This window comes from Nesoenas mayeri, assembly GCF_963082525.1.
Source record: "Nesoenas mayeri genome assembly, chromosome: 21".
NCBI classification, from domain to species: domain Eukaryota; kingdom Metazoa; phylum Chordata; class Aves; order Columbiformes; family Columbidae; genus Nesoenas; species Nesoenas mayeri.
In genome coordinates this window covers 2,753,992-2,781,788 of record NC_137571.1, presented here as the reverse complement: position 1 = coordinate 2,781,788, position 27,797 = coordinate 2,753,992, and the positions used below count along the sequence as shown (strand labels likewise).

The following is a 27,797-nucleotide window of genomic DNA, read 5'->3' as shown; positions in this document are numbered from 1 at the left end:
TCCCCAGGGGGCTTGTCCGGCCCTCCAGGAGCCCCGAGGGGAGAGGGTCTGGTGCTGGGGAGTGAGGAGCAGCGTGGGGGGTGTTATCAGGGGCCAAACTCCTTCCTGTTTTTATTTAAACCAGTTTCCTTTTGTTACTCAACATAATAAAATTATATTTTTAAAGAGTTAACCGCTTGGATTATTATTTGATGTCTTTCAGACAGAAGAGGGCAGGTGTCTGGGTGTTTAACATCTCTCAGGTGCCAGCTGGACTCTATAGGCTACAAGGGACGCTCAGCAGCAATTGCTGTTGCTGTGACTTGCTGGAGCGAAGGGGTTTTTCTGTCCTGTGTGTCCAGGCTGGACAGGGTCTCGTCTCTTTCCTCAGAACCCGTCCCCCCAGCATCCTTTCCCCAGCCACTCGGTGCAGCCACCGCCATCTGCGGTCCCGTCCCTGCCCCAGCCGCCCCGGCAGATGTCGAGGTGCATAATCTCTGGTGTCTTCCCCAGGAGGACGCCTGCCAGGACTTTGCCATTTCCTGCACAGCCTGACGGGATCCGTCCCCTCCGCGGACGTTAGCCCTGCTTTCTGAGGGTTAGCTGGTAAGAAAGCGCTTTCTTCTCCCCCATCATCCACTACATCTCATCTCCACTGCATGAGCCCGCCGAGCCCATCGCCCTCCAGCTGTGCGGACACCGTGTGCCACATCCATCCATCCCACCCGCATCCCGCCGGCGCGAGGGGTTTTGGCGTCTCGGTGCGTGGCTGAGGGGTTGCCCGCAGCCGTGGCCAGAAGAAAGGGGTGGTGACCCCATCCCCTGGGGCTCGGTGCAGGATGGAGCCGCCCGGTCTGTGTGTGCGTGTGTGCATGGTCCTGCTTGGAAATGTTGTCACTGGGGGTTGTGGAGCCCAGGGCCTGTGGATGGCACAGTGTTGGTGTTTGTGCATGGTGGTGCTGCTGTGATGGGCTCAGAGGAAACCGCCTTTAGACTTTGGAGCGAGCCCCAACAGCGGCAGCCTGCAAGTGATTTCTGAACCCAGCTCTGACCCGCTCTGTGGTTCAGGGTTCCCTCCGTCCGCCTCTGCCTGTTTCCTCTCTGTAACACCAGCTTCCTCTGACGTGCCCGTGACCACGGGAAGTTCCTTCCAAAGCACGTTGTGGCCGAGTCCTGCTTCACTTGTGGGCACAGAGCTGCCCCTTTCCCTCCCGGCATCACCCCACCAGCTCTGCCTGCTCCCGCCTCGGCGGCAGCCATGAAGACACCAGCACCCTCCTCCATCCTACGCTGTCCCCGGGCGCTCCGTGCTGCTCCTCACTCCTATTTCTGGCACTAACCCTCTCTTTCTCTTCCTCCCCTCTCCTCTCCCTCGCCGTATCTCCCTCCCTGGCAGGATGCAGCCCTCTGCCCCTCGCGGACGCCCTGCGGGGAGCCGGGACACCGCGGGGACCAGCCGGGGCCACAGCCATGACCACAGCCATGACCACAGCCATGACCACAGCCATGACCACCACGAGTGCCTCCGCTTGCCAGGGCTGCGCGGCGGCGGCGCCTCCTTCCCTCCCTCCCGCCGCCAGAGAGGGGCCAAGGCGGCCGCGCACAAGGAAAAGCTTTTCTGACCCCGCCGCGGGAGCCGGGACGGCCGTCCTGTGGGTTCCGAGCTCCAAGCCATACCAGCCGTCCCACCCGCCTGCAATAACCGCAGCTCCTGCTGGCTCCGCCGCTGGACGGACTCCCCGTATCGCCAGCCTGACCCCAGCCAGGGTGTCCCCGCTCCCCGAGGTGCTGAGGGCAGCGGTCAGCGCTCCAGTGGGATTTCCATTTACAGCCAAGCCGGTGGCGTTAACACCCCTGACCCCAGCAGCCTCTCTCCAAGCGCGTCCATGTGTCGGACTCTCCTCTGCGGGTGGGAGTTAGTGCATGGTCAGAGTTTACCTTGGAAATTCCCCCGGCCAGCTGCTCCTTTCCTCCTTCATCTTAGCTCTAGTTTTAGGGGAAGGGGTTTCAGCCCCACGGGACCTTGACCAGGCGGGTGCTCTGGTCCCGGTGCTCCCAGTGCCCGGGCTGGGAGCTGCGCAGCCAGACCTGCCCAGTATAGAGCCCAGTAGGATTCACCATCTATTTATGCCTTTTACTTTTGTAACAGAATAAAAATTTCTCCTATTTACTGTACACCGGTGTCTGGCTGCGGCTCTGCCGGCAGAGGGGAGCGGTTCCCAAACTAAAGGAGGGAGATTCAGGCTGGACATGAGGAAGGAATTGTTGCCCTGAGGGTGGTGAGAGCCTGGCCCAGGTTGGCCAGAGAGGTGGTGGATGAACCATCCCTGGAGACATCCCAGGCCAGGCTGGATGGGGTCTGAGCACCCTGAGCTGGTGAAGATGTCCCTGTCATGGCAGGGGTGCGCTGGGGGAGCTTTAAGGTCCCTCCAACCCAAACTGTTCTAAGATTCAATGGCAGGAGATGTGTGCTCGCTTGGGCAGTGTCCCCTGGGGCTGGGGCTTCACTGGGTGTCCCTCTTTATGGGACAATTCCCCTTCTGGTTCTGCTCCTTGGGGCACCCACGGGTGCTCCACGGGGCGATGCTGCAGCTGAGCTCCCCCTGAGGCTCTGCCCTTCACCCACCCCGCCGATTTTTCACGAAACCGGTAGAGCAGAATGTTTTTGCAGCCGCCTCTCAGCCAGCGCAACCAACATTTGGCAGCAGCTCAGCCCCTTTGGCAGCTGAGACGCCTGAGCCGAGGCTGAGCCATCGCACACCCCGGCCAAGCCCCAGTCCTGCCGGGGGGTCCCGTGGGGCAGGGGGGTCTCCCCATGGGGCTGTTTTGGAGCAGAGGCAACATGAGGGGATTAAACAGCCCAAATGCAGCTGGGCGGGTGCAGGAGCAGCCCCAGGGGCTGAAGTTCTTCACCGGGGCTGGGGCTGCAGACCCCAACCCCACCACGTCCAGCTTTGCTCCTCACCTTTTTGCAAGAGAAGGAGGTGGTTTTTGGAGGGCTGGGTACATCGGGTTGCCCGTTTATCCCCAAGCCCCCCTGTGGGGGCTTTTGTGCTTGGCTGAAGCTCTTAGAGGGTCTCAATGGGTCTGGCTCCCCCCAGCGCCTCACCTGGGGGGCAGAGGGTGGGAGACGGGCAGCGGTTTGTGTGGAAAACGCCTTTTCCCGGCTCCGCGGGGTGAAATCTGCTCCCACGGGAGATCCCGTTCATCTGCGGACAGAGCTCGAGTCGCCCGTGAGGCTCCGCACGTGGGGCGGCCCCGGGGGGACACGGGAGGGCTGGATGTCCCTGTGCTGCTGCTGCATGTGAACCCCTCCATGGGCAGAGGGACTCCAGACCTACCACGAGCCCAGGGGCTTGGCCAGGAGGGGGTGAGCAGCCCCAAATGCCCCTGGCCAAGCTGGGGATGGAGCGGCATGGAGGCTGGGGGGGGGTGTTTTCCAGAGCCACACGTGTGTGGGAAAACCATCCACGGGTCTTTCTCGCGTTCTCTGTCCCCAGCATCCTCCACTGTCCCACCCCCGGGGACCCAGGCGAGGCGGGGGATGGCAGGGATGGGGCGGCACCGAGCGCTGCTCGCAGGGATGAGTAAAGCAACGAGCCACAATGATTAAAATGAAATGAAAAGCACCTTTTTTGCCGTGGCTGGGCGCCCTCCCACCCTGCCCGCCCCCCACGGCCCCGCACGGCCCCGCACGGTCCCGCACGGCCGGGGTTTGGCGCGGGCGGCACTGCCGCGGCTCCGCCAGCGCAACCGGGAGCCGCCAGCGCCCGGCGTGTGGCAACAAGCCGGAGCAGGTTGGGAGTGAAACTGCAGCGCAAGGCGAAGCCCAGATCCTAATCGGGAAGACGCGTTTCCACCTACAGAAAGCTCACGTCAAAAAATTGTCATTTTATTTTTGTTTTAAATCCCAAATAACCCCAAACTCTTCAATTCCAGCTGGGACCAGGTGGGACGCTGGGATGGGGCCAGCCCTGGGCTGTGGGGACCCCGAGCTCAGCGCGGTTGGGGGGTCCCGGCCGCATCCCCGCTCGCCCCCACGCCGGGTTCCCCACCACGGGAGCTTTTGGGGGGTCAGGCTGGTCCCACCACGCAGGGGCTCAGGGGCAATGGGACCCGCTGCGGGCGGCCCCTCCCGCGGCGCTTCTGCCTCAGTTTCCCCAGCTGTGGGAATAAATACCTGCCCGTCAAGCCCTTGCGAGTTCATCACCATATAGAAAACGACAGTGATATGACTCTCTTTTTTTGGGAGGGGGAGGAAACCATCTTTACGAGCAGACACACCCCACGGCCCGTTTCTCCGGAGAAGGGGAGTGGGAAGAGCTGAACGTTGCTGCATCTTTGCTGACCCCCCCGAAAAGACAACCCGCACACTACCCCCCCCCATCCGAGCACTTTTAGGAGTAGAATGGGCGTCCCCTCAGCCCTGGTGTGGGTGTTGGCTGTGAGGGCACCCATGGGTGCTGCACCCACCATGGAACACTCCCCAGGGACCCATATGGGGGGGTAGGGCGTTGCCCACCCCCCCCTCACCCCTTCCCCATCACCCACTGCCCGCGGCGATCGGTGATTCACGGCAATTTTCCTTTTAAGGCCGGGGCTCATTGGGGAGGAAGCCAAGGAGGAGGAGGAGGAGGAAGAGGAGGACACTCCTTCGGCCTCGCTGGCTCCTCCCGCTCTCGCTCGAGGCTCCCGACGCTCAGCCAAAAACCCAAACCCGGCGCTGGGGCTCGGCAGAGGCTCCGACGGCTCCCGGCCCCGCTCCTCGCCCAAAAAGCGTCTTGGCCCTCGCGCCCCGGCGTCCCAACCATGGCAAGAAACCACCAAGTGCAGAAGGCCAAGCTGGCCGAGCAGGCTGAGCGCTACGAGGACATGGCGGACTTCATGAAGGCGGTGGTGGAGCACGGGGACGAGCTGTCCAACGAGGAGCGGAACCTCCTCTCCGTCGCCTACAAGAACGTGGTGGGGTGCCAGCGCTCGGCGTGGAGGGTCATCTCCAGCATCGAGCACAAAACCGAAGAAGGGGACGACAAAGCGCAGCTGGTGAACGAGTATCGGGAGAAGGTGGAACAGGAGCTGAACTCGGTCTGCAACAACGTCCTGGACTTGCTGGACAAGTATCTCATCAAGAAGGCGAGCGACGCCGAGAGCAAAGTCTTCTACTTGAAGATGAAGGGCGATTATTTCCGATACCTGGCCGAGGTGGCCAGCGGAGACAACCGCCAGAAGACGATAGACAACGCCCAGAAAGCCTACCAAGAGGCCATGGACATCAGCAAAAAGGAGATGCAGCCCACGAACCCCATCCGCCTGGGGCTGGCCCTCAACTTCTCCGTTTTCCACTACGAGATCGCCAACGCCCCCGAGCAGGCCATCTCCTTGGCCAAGACCACCTTCGACGAGGCCATGGGCGACCTGCACACGCTCAGCGAAGACTCCTACAAGGACAGCACCCTCATCATGCAGCTGCTCAGGGACAACCTCACGCTATGGACAGCCGAGTGCGCCGGGGAAGACGGCGGCGAAGCTGGCGAAGAGCCCAAGAACTGAGCAGCCGCCCTGCAGCGCGGAGCCGGGGGACCGGCCCCCACCTGTCCCCGGCCCCCAGCCCTTTGGTTTAATTTTTGGGGTTTGTTTTTTTTTGGGGGGGGTTATTTTTGGGGGGAAGGTGTGTTGGCTGCCCCACAGCCCCCCCCAGTCTGGATGCCAGGAGCGGGGGGGCCGTGCGTGGTGGTTGCTGGGTGGCTTTGGCATAGACCCCCCCCAGACTTTCCCTCATCCTCTGGGGAGGGGGAAGGGAGGGAGAGGAGGTGCCTCCCTTCCACACCCCCCCACTATTTAACATTTTGGGGGGGGGCAGCCCAGCTCAGCATGTGCCAACCCCAAACCCCACGTCCTGCAGGGCTGGAGCCGCGCCGAGAGGAGGTGAGGGGCCGAGCCGGGGCGATGGGGGGTCCGGGCATCCCCCCCATCCCGAGGAGGGGGTTGATGTTGCCAAAGCCTCTGTGCGTCTCCAATAAACCGTCTCCTGCACGCCTGCTCTGGTCTGCCTCGTCTCTCCCCCGCACACGTGTCCGGACGGCTCCCGCCGCCCGCTTTGCCCCCACCCCGTGGGACAGGGGTGCAGTGGGGTCCCCCGGGTTCTGCCGCAGCGATTCGGCTGCTCCCGATCCCCCCCAGCCCCGCCATGGGGTCTGGGGGTGCCCCAGGAGCCCCATCCTCGGTGGGTGCAAAGCCACAGCTGGTGGAAGGGCTCACGGGTGGGTTCTGCCTCCTCGGGTGAGGGTTTTGGGCGCTCTGTGGGGTGCACTGAGGTCCCCGACCATACAGCGGGGTGTCCCACCCACTTAGTGCAAACCTGTGGTGCCCCAAAACCCACCACTCCGGTCCCCAGACCTTCCCCCGCCAACTCTGTGTCCAAGGGTGAGGGGATGGGGGGGTTGTCCCCAAAAGCAGCGACATGGAGGGTGTCCCCAAAAGCAGCGACGTGGGGACAGCCGCGGGGTGTCGTCGGGGTGGGGACGTCCCCGCCGAGGTGCGGACGCGCTGGGGCAGGTGAAAGCTCAGCACTTCTGGCCCTGGCTCGCGGCCACGGCGCAGGGCGCAGCTCACGGTCCCCCCGCCCCGGCAGCGCGAGTTTCGACATGAAAGGTAATTACAATAAAATACAGTCACGGCACCCTGGGCAATGAGCTCATCAGATCAAGCGCAGCAGGGCTGGGCAGGAACCGGCCTTTGATGGGAAACGCCGGGTGCCGGGAGGAAACGTGCGGTGACTCAGGACGAGCCGTCCTGGTTCAGCAGAGTCCCCAACTGGGGACATGGGGGACATCGAGGGACATACACAGAAGCCCTGAGCCCCAGCATGACCAAACGCCAGCTCATGAGATGCCAGGAGCTACTGAGCTTTGGGGAAACTGAGGCACGCGAAGGGAAGCAACCCCACCATGGGATGGGGGGCACCAGGAGGCTGCTGGTCCCCATGCAGGGGACGTGAGGAGCTTCCCAGGGCTCTGTGGTGGGAAAGCGCTGGCCGCTGGGACAGGTTGGGCTGTGCAAACCAGAACCTGTTTGCCTGGGATGGGAAGTGTCACCTGGAGCAGAGCCCAGCCAAGGGGATTAACCCCTGTGAGCCCCACAGCCCCGCACCCACCCCCCCCAGTTCCCATCGTGGCATCTTGTAGAAGCAAAAGTGGCCGCTGAGGTTGCAATGTGCTCAGGAGGTCCCGGCGGTGTTGGGGAGCCCGGTCGGTTTGGGGGAGGGCAGAGAGGGGCCCTGCTGCTTGGCCTCCGCCTGGCCCCGAGTGCTCCCAGCCTGGGAACCAGCCCCAGACCTGTAATTAGCCAGACTGGGGCTGACCGACGTGAAAAACGAGCTGAGGGCTCCCGCTGGCCCTTGACCCGGCTGGGGACACCAGCAGCTGGGACTGGTTAAACTGGGGAGGATAAGATGAGAGCTGGAGGATGTTGGGAGCCATCCGTCCCTGCTGCTTTTTGGGGGTGGCAGGAGGACAACGGGGCTCCCAACGGCCTCTCCGGAGTTAACTGATTTCAACACCACCCAAAATTGCTGGGTGGTGCGGGAGGACGATGCTGCCCGGGCTCCCAGCTGGTCCAGCAGCTTTTTGGGGCTGGGAGGGAGCCCCCGGGCCCCCACGACACCTCCTGTTGTGCTGCTGGGGCACACGGGTGATCCTGGGGTGTCCCCCGGGGTCCGCCTGGCCCGATTTCATACAGGGTGATGTCCCCTCAGCTGGACGGGACAAGGGACACATCAGGACCCTAATCCTCATCCTTGTCCCCTGGTTGGGACCCTGAGGGCTCTGGGTGCCCACCAAGCAGCTGCGGTGACACTTTGTGCAACCAGGGCCCAGCACAGTGATCTGGAGGGGACACAGCAAAGCCCGGCTCAGCGCCTGCACTCGAAACCCAAATCCTTCAATGACTTGCCACGTTCAGCTGTGCCCAGGACAACCCGTGTGGGTCGGGGTGGGCTCAGCCCGTCCCGGCACAGGGCTCGGAGGGGTTGGGGCAGGTAGGACCAGCTCGGCAGAAAGCCTGTCCCCCCCCAGGGATGTGCCTCACTCGGGGTGACTAATCCTGGCCCTTCGCCCCGGCTGGTTGCTCAACGGGAGCAACAGGAGCCAGAGTGTCACCTCCCTCAGCCCCGGGAGCCCGGCGAGGCCGTGTCCCCTCCAGCCTGGGGACGTGGGTGCAGGAGCTGGGTGGCACACAAGGGATCTCCGGCCATCCCCACCCGCTCCAGGCATTTTCTGCTTCATCCTGCCCAGGAGCAGCATCGTCCCCACTGACTCCCAATTCAGCCCGAATTCCAAACCTGGGCTGCAAAGACCCCTTGGGGTGAAAACTGCACTTTTCAGGCTGTAGCTCTTTGAGATCCCAGCGTTTCTTGGCTCAGACACAGCCAAGGTTCCCTGAGCTGGAGGTTTGTGTCACCTTCAATTTCCATTCTCACAGCTGGGGCTGCAGATACCGCCTGGGTATTGAAATAAAAGAGCCAAACAGCCACAAAAGCTTTGATGGCTCTTGCATAACTCCAGCTTGACCTCACAACACCCTTTAAAGCCACCAAATCTCTCAAAGCCATTAAAAAGCCGCCATAAAAATTCACATTTTTGCAATCACGTCTTCCATCCCCTTCCAGGGCCAAAAGGTGAGCAGGACGAGTCCCCAGGACCACAAGGCCAGGGTGGATTTGTTTTTTCAGCTCTGGTTATGGTTAAATCAGCTTCCAGCCCTTCGGCCCCGGCGAGCGCTGAAATGCAGCCGCAGGTTTCAGCTGGGAATACCCAGGAACGTCCTCGTGCTCTTGGGAGAAGAGCCCAGGCCCTGACAGCAGCCGGGAATTTGACTTTTATATTGGAAATGTCAGCGTAGTCTTTCTTTGCCAACTGATCTGCTTAAAACGCAAGCATGTGTGTGTATGGAAACGTGTGTCTTCTCCTTCCTTCTCTCCCATACCGCCTGCCCACAAAGCTGTGAGACGCAGGAAAACATAGGTTTAATTCCCCACCCTGCTAAGCAAGACCCCACTGACATCTATATTCAGCGAGTCGGTCATCTGCCATCACTATTGGCCAAACTGTCCTGCGAGAGAGAGAGAGAAGCCACTTTGTTTTATGCAAGGTCTTGGGCAAGACGTGATGCTGAGTCCGCACAGGCAGCCGGGAGCCTCCCTCCCTCCCACTCGGAGATGGAACTGGAGAAAGCAAGCCCAGAAAACGCTGGATGGGAACGGCCCGACGTGCAAACGCGCTCCAGCCTCCCGCTGACTCACACAGGGGCTTTTCTTCATCAGGAACCCACAAAAGCCGAGCTTGCAGTTGGCTCGAGGGACCAGTTCCCGCGTCCCGCGGCCGCTCGGCCCCGCTCCCGCCTGCAAACGCCGGATCACAGAGGTGGCGACCGCGGAGGTTTCCGCAGAGCGCGCCGCGCCGGCTGCTGTGACGTTCCCACCAGCGGCTCTCGAGCCTCGGGCTTTGTAGCGCGCTCGGTTTTATTTATTCAGGTTCAGCAAACTCCCAAGATGAAAGTGAGACGAAGGAGCGTTTTATTAAGAAAGAGCACGTCATTATTTAAAAAAACAAAACAAAACAACAAAAAAAAACCACAACCCAAAGAAAACCAACCATCATTCTGTCCTCCGAGAGGCTGCTCAGCCTGGCTGCTCCAGGGGGCGCGAGGCCCATGTGCGCTCCTCCTGTGCAGAAACCCACAAGTTTTGCCTCAAATCTCAGTGCAAGAGATGGCTCAGACTGATTTTTCTGTCTCTGGATCTATCTTGGTCATGATGGGGAGGAGAACTAGCAAAGCTCAGCCTCCTTTATCTTGCCTCTCTTGCTAACCGTGCCTTCCCCTGGCTAAATCTTGCTTGTTCCTAAGGGAAGACACGGCTTGTCCTGCCCTTGGTCATCACCTTCCTGCAGAAACGCTGCTCTGTGCATGGGCTGAAAGGCAAAGGCTCAAACCTTTGCAAAGAAGGAGTTCAGCAGGCAGAGCTCTGCCCGGAGAGGTTTCACTGGGTCTGAGTCACCCGATGCGGAGATGTCCTGGTAGGAGAAGGAGAGGTGACAAAACCGAGAGCGGCTGCGGCAGGTGTGTTACAGACCCATCACTTCTTCTTCCACAGCTTTGTCCTCACATTGCACATACTTCTCCTGCACGGCGAGTGTGCTGATAACGCAGTAATTAAGGAAAACAAGGGGCTGGGCTCAAACACTCCCTTCTGCAAGGAGCTCTGAACGTTCTCAGCGAGGAAGCAGCCCCACATTAGCCCCAAGGCTGCCAGAAGACGGCGGTACCGGCAGCAGCATGTATCACCCCAGTTAAGTCTGGCTCTGGCTGATCCCAGACCCGACAAGTCCAGGAGAATCAATTGTATGGTTTGGATAAGTGGAAGGAACCAGCCCAAGAGAGAGGAAAGTTGTCCAAAGATTCCTCCCCCATTCCCAGTATCAATTAGCAACAAATGTGGTGGCTTTGGTGAGGACAACTGTCTGCTGAGGTCTGCGCTGAGCCCTACGGACTTGCTGCCACCAAACAGCATCAGATGGTGCTAGTGACAATCTGGGCCTCCCCACCTCCAGCTGTTTCTTCCCCAGGAAGGAGAAACGAAAGCTCAACCCAGCGTGGGATCGGCGGAGAAGGATACGAAGTAAAGTGGAAATCGGCTCCCACCGCTGCCGACATCAGAGCTTCCAGGCTGCGGTGCTCCTGCTCGCCGAAGGAATAGCCGTTGGCTTTGTCCACCGCCTGCATCACCCGCCGCATGCTCTCCTTGTCCTGCAAGGGAGGGAGGTGACACGCAGGGAACCCGGTCCTTCCCTGGAGGCCAGAGCTCACGCTGGGCTCCACCAGGGCTTTTCTCAAGGCTCCAGGCCACCCAAAGCCCTGAGGATGCTGCCGGCCTCGCTGAGCCCGAGGGGACATGGGACAACCCGCAGAGCCCCAATCCACGCTGGGCTGACACCCTCCAGCCTCTCGCTGCCTTTCATCACCTCCCGTCTCAGCACAGCAGCCTTTGTTGACGCTTCTGGAAACTACCAGATTCACATTTTCAGCCCTTCTTCCCAAATGCATTCCTCTCAGCCTTCCAATTATTTTGTGCTCCCTCGTTTCACAACGTTGTAGGTAATCCTTCGCCCAGGTTTGAAATGCAGGCACAGAAGAGCTGAATGAAAGGGGAGTCTTAATTCTCCACCCCAGGACACGAGACCCACAGAGCACCAAGCTCATTAGCCTTTTCCTTTGGCTGCCACAAATCACTGACACATCTGGGTGTGTTTTGCTGTCCTCACCCATCCCCGAGTCTCTTCAGAGCTGATTTTCAGCCCTTGTGGCCCCAAGGAGACATAACCCAGCTGCTGCCAAACGTGCTGATTACAGAATCGTTTTGGTTGGATAAGACCCTCAAGATTGAGTCCAACCATTAACCCAACACTGTCACTAAACCGTGTACCTAAGAACCTCATCTCCACGATCCAACAGTCCCCGCTCATCACCTGGACGTTGAGCGGAACGAAGGACACCAGGCTGTAATCCTCAATCACCTCCACCAGCTTCTCGTTGAGGCGGCGGTAATTTCTGAAGAAGGGGTCAGAAGCCAAATGGTCAACCAAGTAAGAGAGATCCAGCACCTCTGTGTAATAATCCAGGTTGAACGCTGCAGGGAAACACCAAAAATGCCATTTATAAAGTGAAGAACTCGGTGAGACTTACACCATCTCCCAGCAATACATCCCCATACCCAAGTGGTTAAATTGCACCGAATTCAGCCCAATTCCACGCGTCTCTCTTGCAAAGGCTCTTACCCAACTTGCCGTATTGCTCGATCAGGTCCATCTTGGAGAGTATGTTGACGTGGGGCAGCTCCACGTGCAGCATGGCGGAGAGCGAGGTGCAGAGGACGGAGATGAACTTGCCGGGGTCTGTGCAGTAGTGAGAGTCCACCAGGTGCACGGCAGCGAGCTGGGGAGCAAAGGCACAAAGGGATGGCAGGAGGTGAGACCCGTGACGCGTCCGCACGCTTGGTTTTGGGACAGTCTGAGAAGTGGCCACAGGACAATCAGTTCAGATCTGACTAGAACCACACAGACCCCCAGGCAGGCAAAATTACCACCTACCTTAGAATCAGAGAATCATTTTGGCTGGAAAAGCCCCTCAGGATCATGGAGTCCAACCAAAACCCACCCTGTCCCTGCCCCATGTCCTGAGAACCTCATGTCCGTCTGTCCAACCCTCCAGGGCTGGTGATTCCAGCACTGCCCTGGGCAGCCTGTTCCAATGCCCCACAGCCCTTTGAGGAAGAAATTGCTCCCCAGATCCAATTGAAACCTTCCACGCCTGTCTGAACTGTGCAGGTTTTTTGGGGTGGGAGCTGGGCTTAACCGTCCTGAGCACCACGACTGCCTCCGGATTGCCACCTTCCCCACAGGAACACCCACGCGGAGGGCACGCTCAAGAGCAGTAACTGTAGTGCACCACGCTCCGCCGGGACAACCAACTGCCGTGCGGTTTGAAAGAATAATTAATAATTAAATTAACGAGCAGTTTGATTCCCTGTGTTGGGTGCAGCTGTAACAATGCGGCGCGAGATGTCTGTTAAGTTGCTGCCTGTTACACAACGTCACTCAAAGTCAGGGCTCTACAGTCAGCTTGGCTGAGTCACAGCTTTGCTTCTGCAGCAAAAAAAACCCCGGTTTAAAGCTCACAGGCAAGCGTAAGCACCCACTGAGCCTCAAAACAGCAGCGTAACTACCTTTTTTTAGTAACTGCAATTTCATGCGCCTTTATTTGAATAAAAATAATCTCTAATGTGCAGATTCCCAGTGACATTCTCAAGCAAATGAACTTGCCCTTCTTGCTCACACCATCCACGGGTTTGCGCGTTCACGGTTTGGCCCAAATGCAAAACAGATGCAACATAAGCAACTTCGCCTCGTTACGGGACTCTTCTCACCTGCGTTTCCTCATTTGCATCTTGCATTGTGCAAGAACGCAGAGAGCACGTACAACAAGGCGCAGAGGGATTCGGTTTGGCTGCCGGAGAGCCGGGCAGGGCCTGAGATGACGCCCAAATTTTGCCCAGCGCGCACATTTACCTCCCTGCTCCGAAACACAGCGCCCACTTGATAAAACACACAAGGTGTGTGAAGAGGATCCCGGGGCACAGCGAGGAAGGAATTCACACTCCTGTTCACAATAACCCCACTGTGTTAAACGCCTTGAACACGCCGCTCTTTTGCCAATCCCTCCAAGCGTAAAATGGAGAATTCCCCTCCTTCCCTGATAAAGCCGTTTCACGTGAAAAACTAAACAGGTTAGTAAAGAAAACAGCCATTAGGACGCACAATCAGAATTCTTCTCAGTGAAACACTTGAGTGCAACGGGTTCTGAAAACATTTAGTTCTGACCCCTCTGCATTCTCGCTTCATTTGTGGAGGTGCACAAGCAGCCTCAAACGTAACTTTCAAAACACGCTGCTTTTGTACTTCAAAAGATACGTCCCTATTTCTTTGTTATATGTCTTTTTTCAAGCCTTTTATTCTTCACTAAGAAATACAGAGCTGACCTGATATAAACGCTTTTCCTGACAGAGTAATCACAATTATCCCGCCTGGGTAAACCTGAGAGCTCTTATCCTGATAGTGCTACCTGGGAGCGTAAAGGCAGAGATTTTATTTGTATATCTTGGAAAAATGTAGACTGGCTCATGAAAGAAGATAATCCTATCTTCTCTCTTCCAGCTTCCAAGCCCCTCGCGGGTGCCAGGTCTCCCCACGGAGCCCCAAACCTACCCTGAAATTCCACTTGGCTAACTGCGCGAAGACGTTCTTGAGCGCGTCGTGGTGGGTGTAGAGCTCCACCTGTCCCGGGCAGTCGAACAGGTAGTAGTGCCCCCTGAACGCGGCCAGCTTCTCCTGCAACCAGTCCAGGTTGGCCTCCAGGTACTCCATGCAGTAAATCAACCCCCCGTTGGGTCCCAGCCTCAGGTTCTCCATCACGTCGGGCAGCGTGACGAGCTCGGCGATGTTCACAGTGCATGGGTAGGGTATGGTCTCATTGGCAGGGTCCAGGTTCACCACCGTCACCTGCCGCCCGATCCTGCCCATGAAGTCCCGCATGCTGTGGCAATACGTTGTCTTCCCAGAGCCCGGCGGCCCGATCACCACCTGCCCGAAGGCCGGCGAGTTCCTCTGGCTGCCCTCAGACATGGTGCCTCATTCCTCTATTCCTCTTCCTTCTGTCGGCTGAGAAAAGAAAATGCTGCTGTTTCACAGCACCCAGAATGTGAGGGGTTGAAGGGCCCTGGAAAGCTCATCCAGTGCAATCCCCCCATGGAGCAGGAACACCCAGATGAGGTTACACAGGAAGGTGTCCAGGCGGGTTGGAATGTCTGCACAGAAGGAGACTCCACAACCCCCCTGGGCAGCCTGGGCCAGGCTCTGCCACCCTCACCCCCAACAAGTTGCTTCTCATATTCAAGCAGAACCTCCTGTGTTCCAGTTTGCACCCATTGCCCCTTGTCCTGTCCCTGGTTGTCACCAGCAGAGCCTGGCTCCATCCTCCTGACACTGCCCCTTTCCATATTGATCCCCAGCAATGAGTCCCCCCTCAGTGTCCTCTTGTCCAGCTCCAGAGCCCCAGCTCCCTCAGCCTTTCCTCACACGGGAGATGCTCCACTCCCTTCAGCATCTTGGTGGCTGCGCTGGACTCTCTGCAGCAGTTCCCTGTCCTGCTGGAACTGAGGGGCCACAGCTGGACACAAGATTCCAGGTGTGGTCTCCCCAGGGCAGAGCAGAGGGGCAGGAGAACCTCTCTGACCTACTGACCACCCCCTTCTAACCCACCCCAGGTCCCATTGGCTTCCTGGCCACAAGGGCCCAGTGCTGGCTCATGGTCACCCTGCTGTCCCCAGGACTCTAACAGGTCGTTCCCCAACTTACACTGGAACCTGTTTAAACATTTGATTTGCGTTTATACAAAGGCGATCCGGGGGAATTCACACCCAGGGTTTATCTGGGTCTTTCCACACGTTCCCTCCCTCGTCCCAGTGTGTCCCCATGTCCTCCCCGCCATTGCTCCACATCCCCATGTCCCTTTTCTCGCCCACGTTCCTCTTCTCCCCATATCCCACTTTCCCCCATGACCCCTCTCCCCATGTCCCCTTTCCCCGCACACCCCCCCTTTGCACCCCCATATCCCCTCTTCTTCTCCCCCACATCCCCGTCCGTGCTCAGGTCCCTTCGCCCCCGCATCGCCCCGCTTCCCCCGCTCCCGTTAGGCCGCTCACCGCCCGCCGCTCCCGGTGCCCCCGCTCTCGGCTCCGAGTCCCCGCGGGCCCCGAGCGCCGCGTTCCGGGCGAAGAAGCGGCCGCCGCCACCGCGGGCGCCCCCAGGCGGTCGGAGGGACGCGCAGCCTCCCCACCGCCGGGACTCGAGCCTGCGACCCCGCAATCGGCGTTGGGTTCCCGGGTTCGAGTCCCGGCGCCGACACTTGTCCCTCCAGCATAACCCCACCCGCACCCTCCAAAGGGAAATCACCCCCCGCATCCTCCTCAACACAGCAGTAGCCTTAAGAAAGGTAGACGGGGCCAAGCTGGAGCGTGCCAGCAAGAGCATCCACCGACTCCCGTTTGACTCTCCAGTACTGGGTCACTGGGACAAAGGCTCTCCCCTCGCCAGAATGCCTGTGTCAGGAAAAAAGAAGCGGGGCAGAGCACGTCAGGGAGCCGTGGAGGGAAGCACCCGCTACATCCAACCGCAGGGAAACGCCTCCCGCAGGATTCCTCCGGAGGCTGCCAGGATGAGTCTTTCATCCTGACAAGTTTCTCCCGGGAGTGTGGGATCACCACGCCCAAGCAACGCGGCGCTGCAGGCCAGCAGCGAGCTTTCTGCAGGACAGTTACTGTGCCACAGCTGGCCCTGTCCGTACTTGTCCTTCCCTGGGTCTCTCAACTATAAGCTACGAGTTCTGGTTTTTTAGGCTGACCTAGCACGCAGGCTTGGTTGATCCAGGCAGTAGTATCGACTTCAAACCACCAGTCAAACACAACACCCTTTCCTGTTCCCACTGACCAAACAGGACCAGCACTGTCTCCCCTCAGTTGAATGGTTTAATTAGAATAAAAATAATAATAATTTAAAAAAACCAAAACACTGAGGCAATTTTTGTTACAAGTCTATATTTTTTCCAAAAATAAATATAGGAACACGCTGCTCCAAACCCAGAAGCCAGCCTGGGCTCGACTGGAGCAGAACCAGTACAAAGTGACAGTCTCTGTTCAGCGTGACTGTGCACCGGAGCTCTGCAGAGCCCCGTGCGACGCCCGGACAAACGCCATGTCCTGCCTGTACTTCATGGCAGTGGGCGGCTGGCGCCTGAGCAGCTGGTCACCGCTGTCCTTCGGGTCAGGGTCATCATAGATGGTCGAGATGAGGACAGGAACGTCCCTCCGTGGCTTTTTCACCTTGCTGAAAGTTGGCAGTTTCTCCCCGTGGTACCTAGAGGGAAGCAGGGAATGTGTGGTGTGAGATTGCTGAGGCAGTCGGACACCATGTGCGTCCCGGCTCATCTCCTTCACGTGCTGCAGGGGAGAAGTGATCAAAGCAGGGCAATAAGGATCCTGGTCTTTATTCCTGGCTGCGAGATTGCTCTAGAACAAGAGCCAGCCCTTGGCGTGGAACACAGCACCACACAAACCCTCCAAAAGCCCCCGAGAAGGTCAGGGTGAGGTGCACAGCTGCAGCTCAGGTCACTCAGGCTCTCCCCACCCAAAAACCGCAGCAGAGGGGACCCTCGGCCCTCAAGCACGGCTCTCGCTCTCTTTTCAGGCAGCTGTAGAGCTGCTGCGTCAGCACAGGGAGCCTGGGAGAGGCTCTGAACACAGGTCAGCAGGGCAGGGGGTACTTACCCCAGCCCCCTCTTGCATCTGGGGTTCTGCCCCTCGTTGTCCAAAGCTTCGGTCATTCCAGAATTGCTGCTCCCCAGCCCCAGCCCCTCCGTCCAGCCCTGCTGCTCCAGCACCTTCCTGCCGAAGCCCTGGGAGAGGGGAAAAAACAGCACAGAGATGCTGGATAAGCCCATCCTCATTTTCCCAGAGCCCTCCTCCCCGCAACACACATCCCCGGATCATCACCACCGCCACCCCAGCATTTCCCCTCCTGCCTCGTCCCCTCCCAGAACTCACCTTGGTGTATCTCTCAAAGGTGCCGATCTGTTGTCCTGAAACAGAACCATCCTCCAAACCGTCCCGCAGTCGCTGTTCCAGCCACATCCGGACCGAGTCCCGAGCGTCCTTATCACCTCCATCTAGGGAGAAAGCAGCAAAAGTCAGAGCAGCACAGCTCAGGAAAGCCACTCGCTACCATCATTTCCCCCCAAGCACCACGCAACAAGGAGGCAGAACCTGTTTCTTTCTGGCAACTCTCATTGCCAGACAAGAAAAACGTCGTTTCAAGTACACTGGAGTCTTGGACGCTTTCAAAGGATGACAGAGCCAAAGAGTTCCCCGCCACAGAAATTCTGCAGGGTCAGAGTTTCCCAGCCTCCTCGATTTCCTGGGGAAGGGGGTTTTCAGCCCAGATACCTTTGTCGTAGTAGACGCTCATGTCCACATCCCAGTCATCCGCTGTCTGCTCATCAAAGTCTGCCAAGAGAAGAAAAGTACCAGTTTGGTGACGGTTGTGGAAGTCTGACATAGAAAAGCTGTTTGCTGGTGGCTCAGCTCCCTATTTTCTCCAACAAAATGGGAAGAAAACGGCATTAGAGATTTCGTGAACCACAGTAATCACATAACAGGCTGCCAGCAGGACCCTTGGGGTGCCTGGTTACTGGACTGAACCACCACAGGTTTTGGGATTGAGAGAAGGTTTAAAAAGTGATGGTGAGATGATCAAATCCACAGCTGGTCCAGAACACGTGTACAGTGTTACAGCCAATTTACCCCCAGCTCGTGGTTGTTGTTAGTTTGTGGCTCAGCGACACAAATACCAACGTTACCTCCGTTCTTCTCCTGCCAGTATTGAGCATCCGTGTAGAAAACGAGGCCGGAGCCGCCTTTCTCCCACTTCAGCTCGATCTCCTCCTCAAAGAGCCGCTCCTCCACGCGCTCCTGCTTGGTGACGTCCTCGTGCAGAGCCTCGTGTCGCTCCCACTCCTCACACGTGTCGTTGTCCTGCAAAGAGCCGGTGAAAGGTGCGTGATGCCAAGAGCACAAATGTTGCAGAATAAGTTAAATCAAACTATCTTTTTAAATTGTATTCCATTCTTTAGCTGTATGCTTGTTTGAATAACCTGTTTTAGCATGAGTGGCCGGGCTTGCTGCAATTCCAAGCACCGTATCATGAATTTATCGTAACCTGGTCACTTGGAGACGGGGGGACTTGAATACCAGGACCAGGAGATAGAAATAAAACTGTCAGCAGAGGCTGCAAACCATCAAGAACAGTAAAAAAGCTGCATGGAGGATGGAGGAAGAGAATCCAAGAAGAAACCAAGAAGCCCCCAGACCCACTGGACCAAAAGGAGCGTGGACAGTGCATGAAAGACACACGGAGGGCGGCTGCACAGACTGGGTGGGGTTAAAAACCCAAACCTCTTCTGTCTCAGGGTCAGAGGGGCACCCAGTCCACGCTGCTTCTCCTCTGTAACTTCCCATTTATTCTGTATTCTATTCTCTGATTAAATTCTTTCCGAAGCACAAACATCTGAGCCTGTGCTACAGGAAATCTTTTCCTCCCGACAATCGCAGCCCATCGCAACCCCTCCCCGCCAGCTCTGCCGACAGAGCTCGTCTCAACCTGCGGTTTTCAGGCACCGACACGACCGGCGCTGGTGACCTCATTCCCCTGACTAATGCCATTGCCAGAGTCAGCAGAGAGAAGCGCTGAAAAAATACCACATCACACCCACTTCACGGCGGCTTTCGGCAGCGCAGCCGATCCGGAACGCGACGATGCCCATTTAAGGCGCAGGTGTGTGGCACGGAAAGTCAGCAACAAATTAATTCTGCTCCAGTTGATCCCCAAAAAGATTGTGTCGGTTCCAATGAGGGTTCGTTGGCACAGACACAGATCAGCCCGACAGCTTTACTGCTGCCTGTCTGATTTTGGGCAGAGCCCTCTGAGGAAAACATTAACTAAGCAAGGAACAGCCAAAAGAACGATGAGAGATCCAGGACGGAGCCTGTGAGAAAGGGCTGGAGGAGTCTGTTTAGTCTGGAGAAGAAAAGACTGAATAAAAAGTTTGGAAAGGAGGGAACAAAGCGTTCTCTGTCTCCGCTGTTGCTAGGAGAACCTAATGGGGTAAAATTGCAGCAAAGATTTGGCATCAAAGTTAATTCTGGTACAGCAAAGAAGGGGAACGGCTCGCCTGGGGATGGTGCTGCTTTGGTAATGACAGAGGTTTGGGAGAACAGGCGAGACGAGCGTCTGCCGGGGAGGGAACGAGATAGTCCCCAGAGAGCCTGTCCAGCCTGGTTTTCTAGGAGTCTTTGTCACAAAAGACATTTTTCTCAGCATCACAGAATCATTTTGGTTGGAAAAGACCCCCAAGATCATCGAGTCCAACTGTCCCCCCACCCCTGGCACTGCCCCATGTCCTGAGAATCTCATGTCCGTCTGTCCAGCCCTCCAGGGCTGGTGACTCCAGCACTGCCCTGGGCAGCCTGTTCCAATGCCCCACAGCCCTTTGGGGAAGAAATTGTTCCTAAATCCAACCTCAACCTCCCCTGGCGCAACTTCAGGCCGTTTCCTCTGCTCCTGGCGCTTGTTCCTGGGGAGCAGAGCCCGACCCCCCTGGCTCCAAGCTCCTTTCGGGCAGTTCAGAGATCAGAAGGTCTCCCCTCAGCTCCTGTTCTCCAGCTGAACCCCCAGGTCCCTCAGTCTCCATCACACTTGTGCTCCAGCCCCTCACCAGCTCCGTTCCTTCCTCTGAACAACCAACTTCAATCACAGGAACAGTCCAAGATGAACCATTTTTACAGCTCTGCGTATCGTTTCCAGCACGCTAATGTGCCCCCGAGTCTCCGGTCGCCTCATTTACAAGTAACAGCAGCGCTGGGTCGATCCGCAGTGCAGCAGGATTGAGCTCGGCGTCCACAGCCCCAACCCCCGCCCACACTCACTCCCCTGGGGCCAAAACCTTTGGACTCAGCCCCCACAACTGGGTGGATTCGGACAATCAATTTTGAGGTGTTAATGCCCACATTGTTCAGGCGCCAAGGGGCTCAATGCTCCAAGGTGCAAACAATCATATTTTAACACCATTTTTAGACACATGATGTATACAATATACAAGAAAGACTAAAAATGAGCTTTGAAAATGCTGTATCAGCCCTCCCAGCTTCATGGCTGCAGCGGCCAACCTTGGATGGTGCTGGAAAAATGCACTTACATCATCTGAGTGTGACTGTGACTCCTCTTCCTCCTCCTCCTGCCCCTCCTCATCTTCCTCAGCACCGGCCGAGTGAGTCACCTGAGTTCCCGCCTCAGGCCCCTCCGTGATCTCATCCCCCGCGGCCGTGTAAACTCTTTCTTCTTCTATAACTGTCTCACTGTCCTGGTATTCAAAAGGCACATTCCCGTACCTGCGGGACGAGCCTGTCTTTGGAAAATCCAGCTGCAGTTTCTTGATGACGCGGGGAGGCAGCCTGCAGGCCCGGATCAGCTCCAGGAAAACTCGCAGCGGGGTGCCCACATTCCCAAAAGGCATGAAGGAGGGGGGGTTGAACTCGGGCAGCCGCTTCAAGTCCGCTTCTGTCACAGATTCGCCTGCGGTCACCTTGTCCCCGCTGTTGGGAAATGTCTCCGTGCCTGGAGGAGAGAAGGGATGGGTTGGGGGGGGTACAGGCTCCACCAGAGAGGGGTAAATCGGGCAGGAGGGGACACACAGACCCTAAACTGCTGCTTCTTGCCTCACAGAGTGGTTGGGGTTGGAAGGGACCTCTGGAGATCATCCTGCTCACGCAGGGTCACAGAGCAGATCACACAGAGGGGTCCAGGGGGTTTGAATGTCTCGGAGAAGGAGACTCCACAGCCGCTCTGGGCAGCCTGGGCCAGGCTCTGGCACCTCCCAGCAAACAAGTTTCTCCTCATGTTCAGATGGAGCCTCCTGTGTTTCAGTCTGTGCCCGTTGCCCCTCACCCTGGCGCTGGGCACCACTGAGCAGAGTCTGGCCCATCCTCGGACACCCACCCTGGGGCTATTTATTGATAAGATCTCTCTCAGCTTCTCCAGGGTGAACAGAACCATTATGGATTTAAGGCATTAAGGAAACTCCAGGAGGAGTTTTAGCCACCCCACGCCCTCAGGTTCCCCGCTGGGCCCCGCAGAGGTGGAACCCGGTGCCCGCCGAGTCCCCCGGCCCGTGATGGGCCCGAGACCGAACCCCTCGGTGCCCGCTCCTACCTGCCCCGGGGCTCAGGCGGACCCTGCGGATGAGGCAGCGGCCGGGCAGCGAGACCCCGCCGGGCCCGACCCAGCGCTTCCCCGAGTACATGCGGACGAGGCGGCGGGCGCGGCCGGGCCGAACGGCCACCGGGCAGCAGCAAGTGCGCGGGGCCGCGGCCTCCCCGGGCGGGCGCTCGGGCCGGTGCCGGTAGTGGAAGCAGACGAAGCCGCCGGCCTCCAGGAACTGGCTGAAGTATGCGCGGAGCTGGGCGGAGCGCAGCGCGGCCGGGATGCCGCTCACCAGGCAGTACCGGGCGGCGGCTCCGCCATTCCCGACGCTGTCTCCGGGCGCCGCCATCTTGCCCCAGCGGGACGGAGCGGCACCGCGGAGGGGCGCGCGTTGATGACGTCAGAGCGGGCGCCGCCTGGTGGTGTGGAGGGCGCTGCGGGCGCGGGGGGATCGCAGACCCTGGGGTGGCCGGACCCCCATAGGAGACACACGCTCTGGGGGTGTAAGGAGCGTTTAATGAATACCTTGTTTTTACATAACTGAGGATCTGGCGCCTGAGCCCAGCGGGGGAAGGACAGAGACACACCAGACTATGAATCCTCAACGTAAAACACAGTCTCTTCCCGGAATATATACTGATAGTGTGCATACTGATACCTGTATTTACAAGTTAATTTAGGGGGAAGGACAGAGACACACCAGACTATGAATCCTTAATATAAAACATGGTCTCTTCCCAGAATATATACTGATAGTGTGCATACTGATACCTGTATTTACAAGTTAATTTAGCCGGAAGGACAGAGAGACACCAGACTATGGATCCTTAATGTAAAACATGGTCACTTCCCGGAATATATACTGATAGTACGCATACTGATACCTGTATTTACAAGTTAATTTAGGGGGAAGTGTAGCCAAAGTACCGGGAATCCATATCTTAAATAGATCAATAAGGGGAAGGGTGTTGTATGTGAACTGCGGCAGGTCGGGTGGTCTGTAAACCCTGCACTACCAACCAGTGTGGAACAGGGAGGGGAATTGTAGCTGGAATTTGGGGGGTATAATCAAGGGCTTTTTGCTCTGTTCCGTGTGCCGACCTTTAGGTAGAACACCCGGTGTTGCAATATCGTTATTTTAAAAAGTGCTTTGCTGAGAGATCTTGTATTTGCAAAGTAATTGTTCCCTACAGGGACATCCAGGCCCCATCGTGGGGGGTCACAGGCCCTGGGGGTGGCCAGACCCCAGGTGGGTGACATGAACGCTGGGGACAGCCAAGCCCAGGGGGGACACAAGCCCTGGGGGTGTCAGGGCACTGGGGGTGTCCAGGTCCCCCCGCCGTGCAGCGCAGCCCCATTGAGGGCTCCTGGCTGCCCCATGGGTGACACCCCAGCGCTGTGTCCCCCGCGCTGGAGGGGTGTCCCTGCAGTGTCACACCTGCCTCATGGGCAGTGAGATGGGTGGGTGCTGCACGGGACAGCAGGGCCCATAGCGACGCCAGCTGTGGGAGCACCGGGGGCTCCAACGTGTGCCCAAGCATCTCCCCGCCCGGTTCGGGGTGACCCTGGCAGCGGGACGTTGGGGACGCTGTGTGCGGTGACTCAGGGACATGTCACCAGGCTCCCCGTGGGAATTATCCGGTGACTCACGCGCTCCCTCCCCGGGGAAAACGGCTGTCACGGGGCTGACATCACCGTGGGAGCCGCCCAGGCCGTGGGGCAGCCACAGTGAGGGTGGAGGGACAGACTGACACAGCAGTCCGTCCTCCCGATGGGGTCTGCCCAAAATTTGGGGTGTTTCCCTGGGTAGGAGGGTGACAATTGACTCATGTCCGCATCCCAGCACCACCTCGCCACAGCAGATGGGTTTTATGGAAAGCCTCTTTTCCTTCAAGCGTCGTTTCCACACCGGACCCACAGCCGGTTTTATAACCCCCTTGAAATTTCACAGGTCTCTACAAAGTCACCGTGTTCCAAAATGTAAAACCTTTTATTAAAAAAATAATTTACTGCATCTTATATACAACCGCAAGAACATTCACTTATAAAATACTGACATCTAACTTCTTGCAGAGGCTGCAGGCAGGAGGAGCGAGTTTTCCCGGCTGAAGCTCCAGGGAGGAACGTTTGGTTCAACCGCTAAACCAGCTCCACTCGTCCCCGCAGCGTTCACAGCTCGAGGGGTCACCCATTGTCACCCAAACGAGGTAAGTCCCCTGCACGAGAGGTCTGGGTGCTCTGAGGGAACCCCTTGCTCCGTTGTGTTTTGTGGCATTAAGGAGAAAAGAGACAATCTAAGAAAAGCAAGGAGGGGTGAATCTGCGCACCCCATGAGATTTAATACTCTATCTTTTTCCTTCTTGGTGCCTGAGGAAGGACCTTGGTGAATTTTTCTATGATTTCAAGCACAATAAACAGACCAATACTTCACCCAGATCTAATTCCATCATTTTTGTGCTTGGTAAGCAATCCCAGTGTTATAAACAACACAGAAACAACCCGTTACTGATAGCTGAGGACAAACCTCATCTCTCAGAATTAAAAGTGAAATGAAAATTGATTTAAACAGGACCAAGGATTCATTGAGCAAAAACCGGGACCAGGCTCTAACCCAACCCACTCTGGAGCCTGTTCACAGGTGGCTGAGCCACTCTGGCTACACAACAGGGACAGAAACGTGTCACCCACCCACGCTCCTGCACACGGGGACCGGCACGTGCGGAGTGGGAGCTGCTGCCGACATCTGAACCGGAGCCGTTTCTCCCCACACGCTGCTGCAGCCTGGCTGGATCCTCCAGCCACAGCCCTACCGAAACGCGCGGTTCCCCGCAGAGTCCGGAGCGTTTCTCTGGTTAAATCCCCATTCCCAGATTGGCTTCACCGCCCAGCGAGTTGCAGGGAACATCCACGAGCTGCTCAGTGTGCGCTGGGAGCCAGCGGCCGCCGGTGATTTCGTACAGCATTTCCGCGATGAGCTCGACGATGTCCGCGTTGCCGATAATGGGGCGGAAGAAGAGATCCGTGATGAGAGCGGGAGAGATGGATTTTAAGGTGGAGGAGATGAGCAAAATGCGGGCAAAGCGGCCGCGGTCGTGGGGGTGCAGGGGCTGCAGGAGCTCCTGAAGCGCTCGCTGGGCTTCCCGCTGGAGGCTCTCGATGTGCAGGGAGGCCCTGAGCCCAGGGACATCTGCGAGGGAGAGGAGAAAGAGCTGGTGATGAAGGAGGCTGGAAAACAGCCCCAGGTTTCTCCCATTCCCACCCTTCCGTGTTTCTCAGAGGGGATCTCTGAGGCCGTGCTAGTGGGATGTGCTACTGAGATGTAGCGATTTCAGGAGGGAGCAAAAGCAAACTCCTGCTTCACAAATTAAATCCCAGGGTCCTTTATAAGGGCAGGCAAAGGTCTCTCTGTCTTTTCCCATCTGACATCCCCCCTCCCTAGTGCTCCTGGTAACACAGAATCACAGAATCATTTTGGTTGGAAAAGCCCCTCAGGATCACAGAGTCCAACCATAACCCACCCCTGTCCCTGCCCCATGTCCTGAGAACCTCATGTCCGTCTGTCCAGCCCTCCAGGGATGATGACTCCAGCCCTGCCCTGGGCAGCCTGTTCCAATGCCCCACAGCCCTTTGGGGAAGAAATTGTTCCTAAATCCAACCTCAACCTCCCCTGGCGCAACTTGAGGCCGTTTCCTCTGCTCCTGGCGCTTGTTCCTGGGGAGCAGAGCCCGACCCCCCTGGCTCCAAGCTCCTTTCAGGCAGTTCAGAGATCAGAAGGTCTCCCCTCAGCTCCTGTTCTCCAGCTGAACCCCCAGGTCCCTCAGTCTCCATCACACTTGTGCTCCAGCCCCTCACCAGCTCCGTTCCCTTCTCTCAACTCACTCCAGGACCGATCGGGGTTCAGGATTCGGGACCCTCTCCGCTCTCAGAACACCCCCATGCCATGAGGTGTGTGTGGAGCTGCCGTGGGCTCGGGCACTCACCGGGGTTGAAGAGAACGGCTCCCTTCAGGTACGCGTATTCCTTGGGGCTCAGATCCAGGCTCCAGAAGCTGTTGAGGCAGCACTGGAGCCGCTGCACAGCTGCCAGCGTGGGCTGCATCCGCTCCGGCTCCTGCCATTTGCTTTGGCCATCAAGGAGGATTTTTTTGAGCATGCTGGGAGCCGGGGTCTCCATCACCTCAAAGGTCACCATCTCCTGGACCAGCCCCAGGAGGAACAGGGGAACCCAGCAGCTCTCCAGCAGCAGCAGCTGATCCTCTCGCGGCAGCAGGCGGAAACACGGGAGGTTTTTCATGAAGCTGACGGTTTTGACCAGCACGTTGGAAGCCGCCTGGCAGGTGACGTGGGGGTCGCGGAGGCAAACGGTGCGGCGCTGGTGGCACAGGCAGCGCTGCTGGGCCGGGCTGCGGTGCAGGTTCTGGCTCAAGAGCGTGTAGAGGATGGCAGTTTGATTGTCCTCGCCGTGGCACCGGCACCTCTTGCAGTCCACGTCCATAACTGCTGGATCCTCGGCAAAACTCAGCTCCTGTGACAGAGAGATGTTAAAATCCCTTCCAGTCCCTCTGTCACAGGCTGGATTGTCCCCATCCTCCCCACCCACAGCTGCTCAAACCACCTCTTATATGGCTGGGTCACCCACAGTAGCCTTGACCGCTCTGCCTAATTAAAAAGAAACCAAACAGCGCAACGAACTCAGCTGTCCCTGGGCTGATTGGCTGGGGCAAATGAGTTTGTGAACAGCCGTTTTCTCAATTAAACGGGGAAGGGGGTGGCAGGTCAGGCGGCCTTATCGCGATTACTCAGAGAGGATAAACAGAGTCATTAACCCAGGCTGTACCATGGCACCAAGGCCCCGCTGTCACCGCGCAGGTGTCACACACACACAGGGCGCCCGTCTGGGCCCCGCGTTTAATGACCTGAGCGCTCTGGCCTTGGACGGAGCCACCTGGAAGTGGTTTTATCAGCGGCTGTTTGCCCAACCTGGCCCAGAGGAGCCTCGTGGTGTTCCCGCTGATTCAACCCCAGGCCGGGCCCGTCCGCTTGTGTCTCTCGGAGGAGAATTCTCACATTCTCACCTGGATTCACCAGGTGTTCTGATCCAGGGCTTGTGGAGCTGATTCCTCCTCACAGATTTCCCAGAAGCTGCTAAATTAATGTGTACTATGATTAAAGGGTTATCCATCATTAACCAATCAACATGATAAATGCTTTCTGACCACCTGCAAAACGAGCGGATGTTTTTCAAGTTTTAGATCCTTCTGCAGGACAAGATGGAGACAGAAGATTAAGTAATACATTGTTTAGAAGTAGAATGCTTAGCTTATATTTAACTAATAAATAATAGACGTAAGTAAGAAACCAAACAATTATAACTAACATCATCTATTATTTCTTAGTACAGATGTATTGTATGTCAACATTTTCAAAAACTGTAATACATATGCGATGATTATTTGAATATAAGCAACACAAGGGCATCCGGTCTTTGGGGCACTTATGGAGGATGATCTCCAGAGCTGATAAAATAAAGAATGATGGTTGACAGTATAACTAAGTCTGCTGATAAGTTTATTTCTTTGATTCACAAGGGTTAGTGGCCAGGTGAGGGATTCCTGTAGCTGAGAGGGAGAAACCCCTCCAGGAAGGTGGCCCCAGGTCTTGGGCTGTGTGGGGCGGGACACGGAGCAGAGGGAGCTGGGGGTCCTGGGGACAGCAGGGTGACCATGAGCCAGCACTGGGCCCTTGTGGCCAGGAAGCCAATGGGACCTGGGGTGGGTTAGAAGGGGGTGGTCAGTAGGTCAGAGAGGTTCTCCTGCCCCTCTGCTCTGCCCTGGGGAGACCACACCTGGAATCTTGTGTCCAGTTGTGGCCCCTCAGCTCCAGCAGGACAGGGAACTGCTGGAGAGAGTCCAGCGCAGCCACCAAGATGCTGGAGGGAGTGGAGCATCTCCCGTGTGAGGAAAGGCTGAGGGAGCTGGGGCTCTGGAGCTGGACAAGAGGACACTGAGGGGGGACTCATTCCTGGGGATCAATATGGAAAGGGGCAGTGTCAGGAGGATGGAGCCAGGCTCTGCTGGTGACAACCAGGGACAGGACAAGGGGCAATGGGTGCAAACTGGAACACAGGAGGTTCCACTTGAATATGAGAAGCAACTTGTTGGGGTGAGGGTGTCAGAGCCTGGCCCAGGCTGCCCAGGGGGTTGTGGAGTCTCCTTCTGTGCAGACATTCCAACCCGCCTGGACACCTTCCTGTGTAACCTCATCTGGGTGTTCCTGCTCCATGGGGGGATTGCACTGGATGAGCTTTGCAGGGCCCTTCAACCCCTCACATTCTGGGATTCAGAGGGCGTCGGTGACAGCCCGGGCCGCCTCCCGCGGCCTCTCTCCCCGCTCGCCGTTC

General features: G+C 57.5%; 4 protein-coding genes across 6 annotated transcripts; 1 reads left to right on the top strand and 3 right to left on the bottom strand.

Annotated features, from left to right (window-relative positions):
* Positions 1–4,788: 4,788 nt before the first annotated feature.
* On the top strand, positions 4,789–5,529 carry SFN (stratifin; the record flags this gene model as incomplete). Its single annotated transcript, XM_080357561.1, has 1 exon — positions 4,789–5,529. The coding sequence occupies one exon, from the start codon at positions 4,789–4,791 to the stop codon at positions 5,527–5,529; it is 741 nt and encodes a 246-aa protein (XP_080213687.1).
* Positions 5,530–9,307: 3,778 nt separating this feature from the next.
* On the bottom strand, positions 9,308–14,244 carry GPN2 (GPN-loop GTPase 2). Of its 3 annotated transcripts, XM_080357533.1 has the most exons (5): positions 13,797–14,244; positions 11,811–11,967; positions 11,502–11,662; positions 10,652–10,782; positions 9,308–10,173 (listed from the first exon to the last, which is right to left on the bottom strand). In XM_080357533.1, the coding sequence occupies exons 1-5, from the start codon at positions 14,211–14,213 to the stop codon at positions 10,101–10,103; spliced, it is 939 nt and encodes a 312-aa protein (XP_080213659.1). In that variant the 5' UTR covers positions 14,214–14,244; the 3' UTR covers positions 9,308–10,100. The 3 variants fall into 3 exon arrangements, with proteins under 3 accessions (XP_080213659.1, XP_080213660.1, XP_080213658.1); XM_080357534.1 differs by lacking the exons at positions 9,308–10,173; positions 10,652–10,782 and adding an exon at positions 10,798–11,170; XM_080357532.1 differs by lacking the exons at positions 9,308–10,173; positions 10,652–10,782 and having other exon boundaries at positions 10,798–11,662.
* Positions 14,245–16,223: 1,979 nt separating this feature from the next.
* Positions 16,224–21,763, bottom strand: GPATCH3 (G-patch domain containing 3). The gene is made up of 7 exons (XM_080357470.1): positions 21,408–21,763; positions 20,395–20,813; positions 18,001–18,175; positions 17,588–17,647; positions 17,189–17,310; positions 16,913–17,040; positions 16,224–16,502 (listed from the first exon to the last, which is right to left on the bottom strand). Exons 1-7 carry the CDS (start codon positions 21,745–21,747, stop codon positions 16,283–16,285), a joined length of 1,464 nt encoding a protein of 487 aa, XP_080213596.1. The 5' UTR covers positions 21,748–21,763; the 3' UTR covers positions 16,224–16,282.
* A 2,487-nt stretch (positions 21,764–24,250) lies between these two features.
* Positions 24,251–25,892, bottom strand: NR0B2 (nuclear receptor subfamily 0 group B member 2; the record flags this gene model as incomplete). Its single annotated transcript, XM_080357580.1, has 2 exons — positions 24,251–24,585; positions 25,379–25,892. 2 exons carry the CDS (start codon positions 25,890–25,892, stop codon positions 24,251–24,253), a joined length of 849 nt encoding a protein of 282 aa, XP_080213706.1.
* Between the last annotated feature and the right edge of the window lie 1,905 nt (positions 25,893–27,797).

What these genes read in the sequence shown, in the direction of transcription:
- GPN2 (XM_080357532.1), bottom strand. Translation starts at nt 14,213, where the DNA reads ATGTCTGAGGGCAGCCAGAGGAACTCGCCGGCCTTCGGGCAGGTGGTG. An exon ending in TAGCCAAGTGGAATTTCAGG is followed by an intron (nt 11,968 to 13,796) that starts GTAGGTTTGGGG and finishes TTTGCTCCCCAG; the next exon opens with CTCGCTGCCGTGCACCTGGT. An exon ending in CGAGCAATACGGCAAGTTGG is followed by an intron (nt 11,663 to 11,810) that starts GTAAGAGCCTTT and finishes GTTTCCCTGCAG; the next exon opens with CGTTCAACCTGGATTATTAC.
- GPATCH3 (XM_080357470.1), bottom strand. Translation starts at nt 21,747, where the DNA reads ATGGCGGCGCCCGGAGACAGCGTCGGGAATGGCGGAGCCGCCGCCCGG. An exon ending in CACAGTCACACTCAGATGAT is followed by an intron (nt 18,176 to 20,394) that starts GTAAGTGCATTT and finishes GGCTCTTTGCAG; the next exon opens with GACAACGACACGTGTGAGGA. An exon ending in CCTTTGAGAGATACACCAAG is followed by an intron (nt 17,041 to 17,188) that starts GTGAGTTCTGGG and finishes CCCCTCTCCCAG; the next exon opens with GGCTTCGGCAGGAAGGTGCT.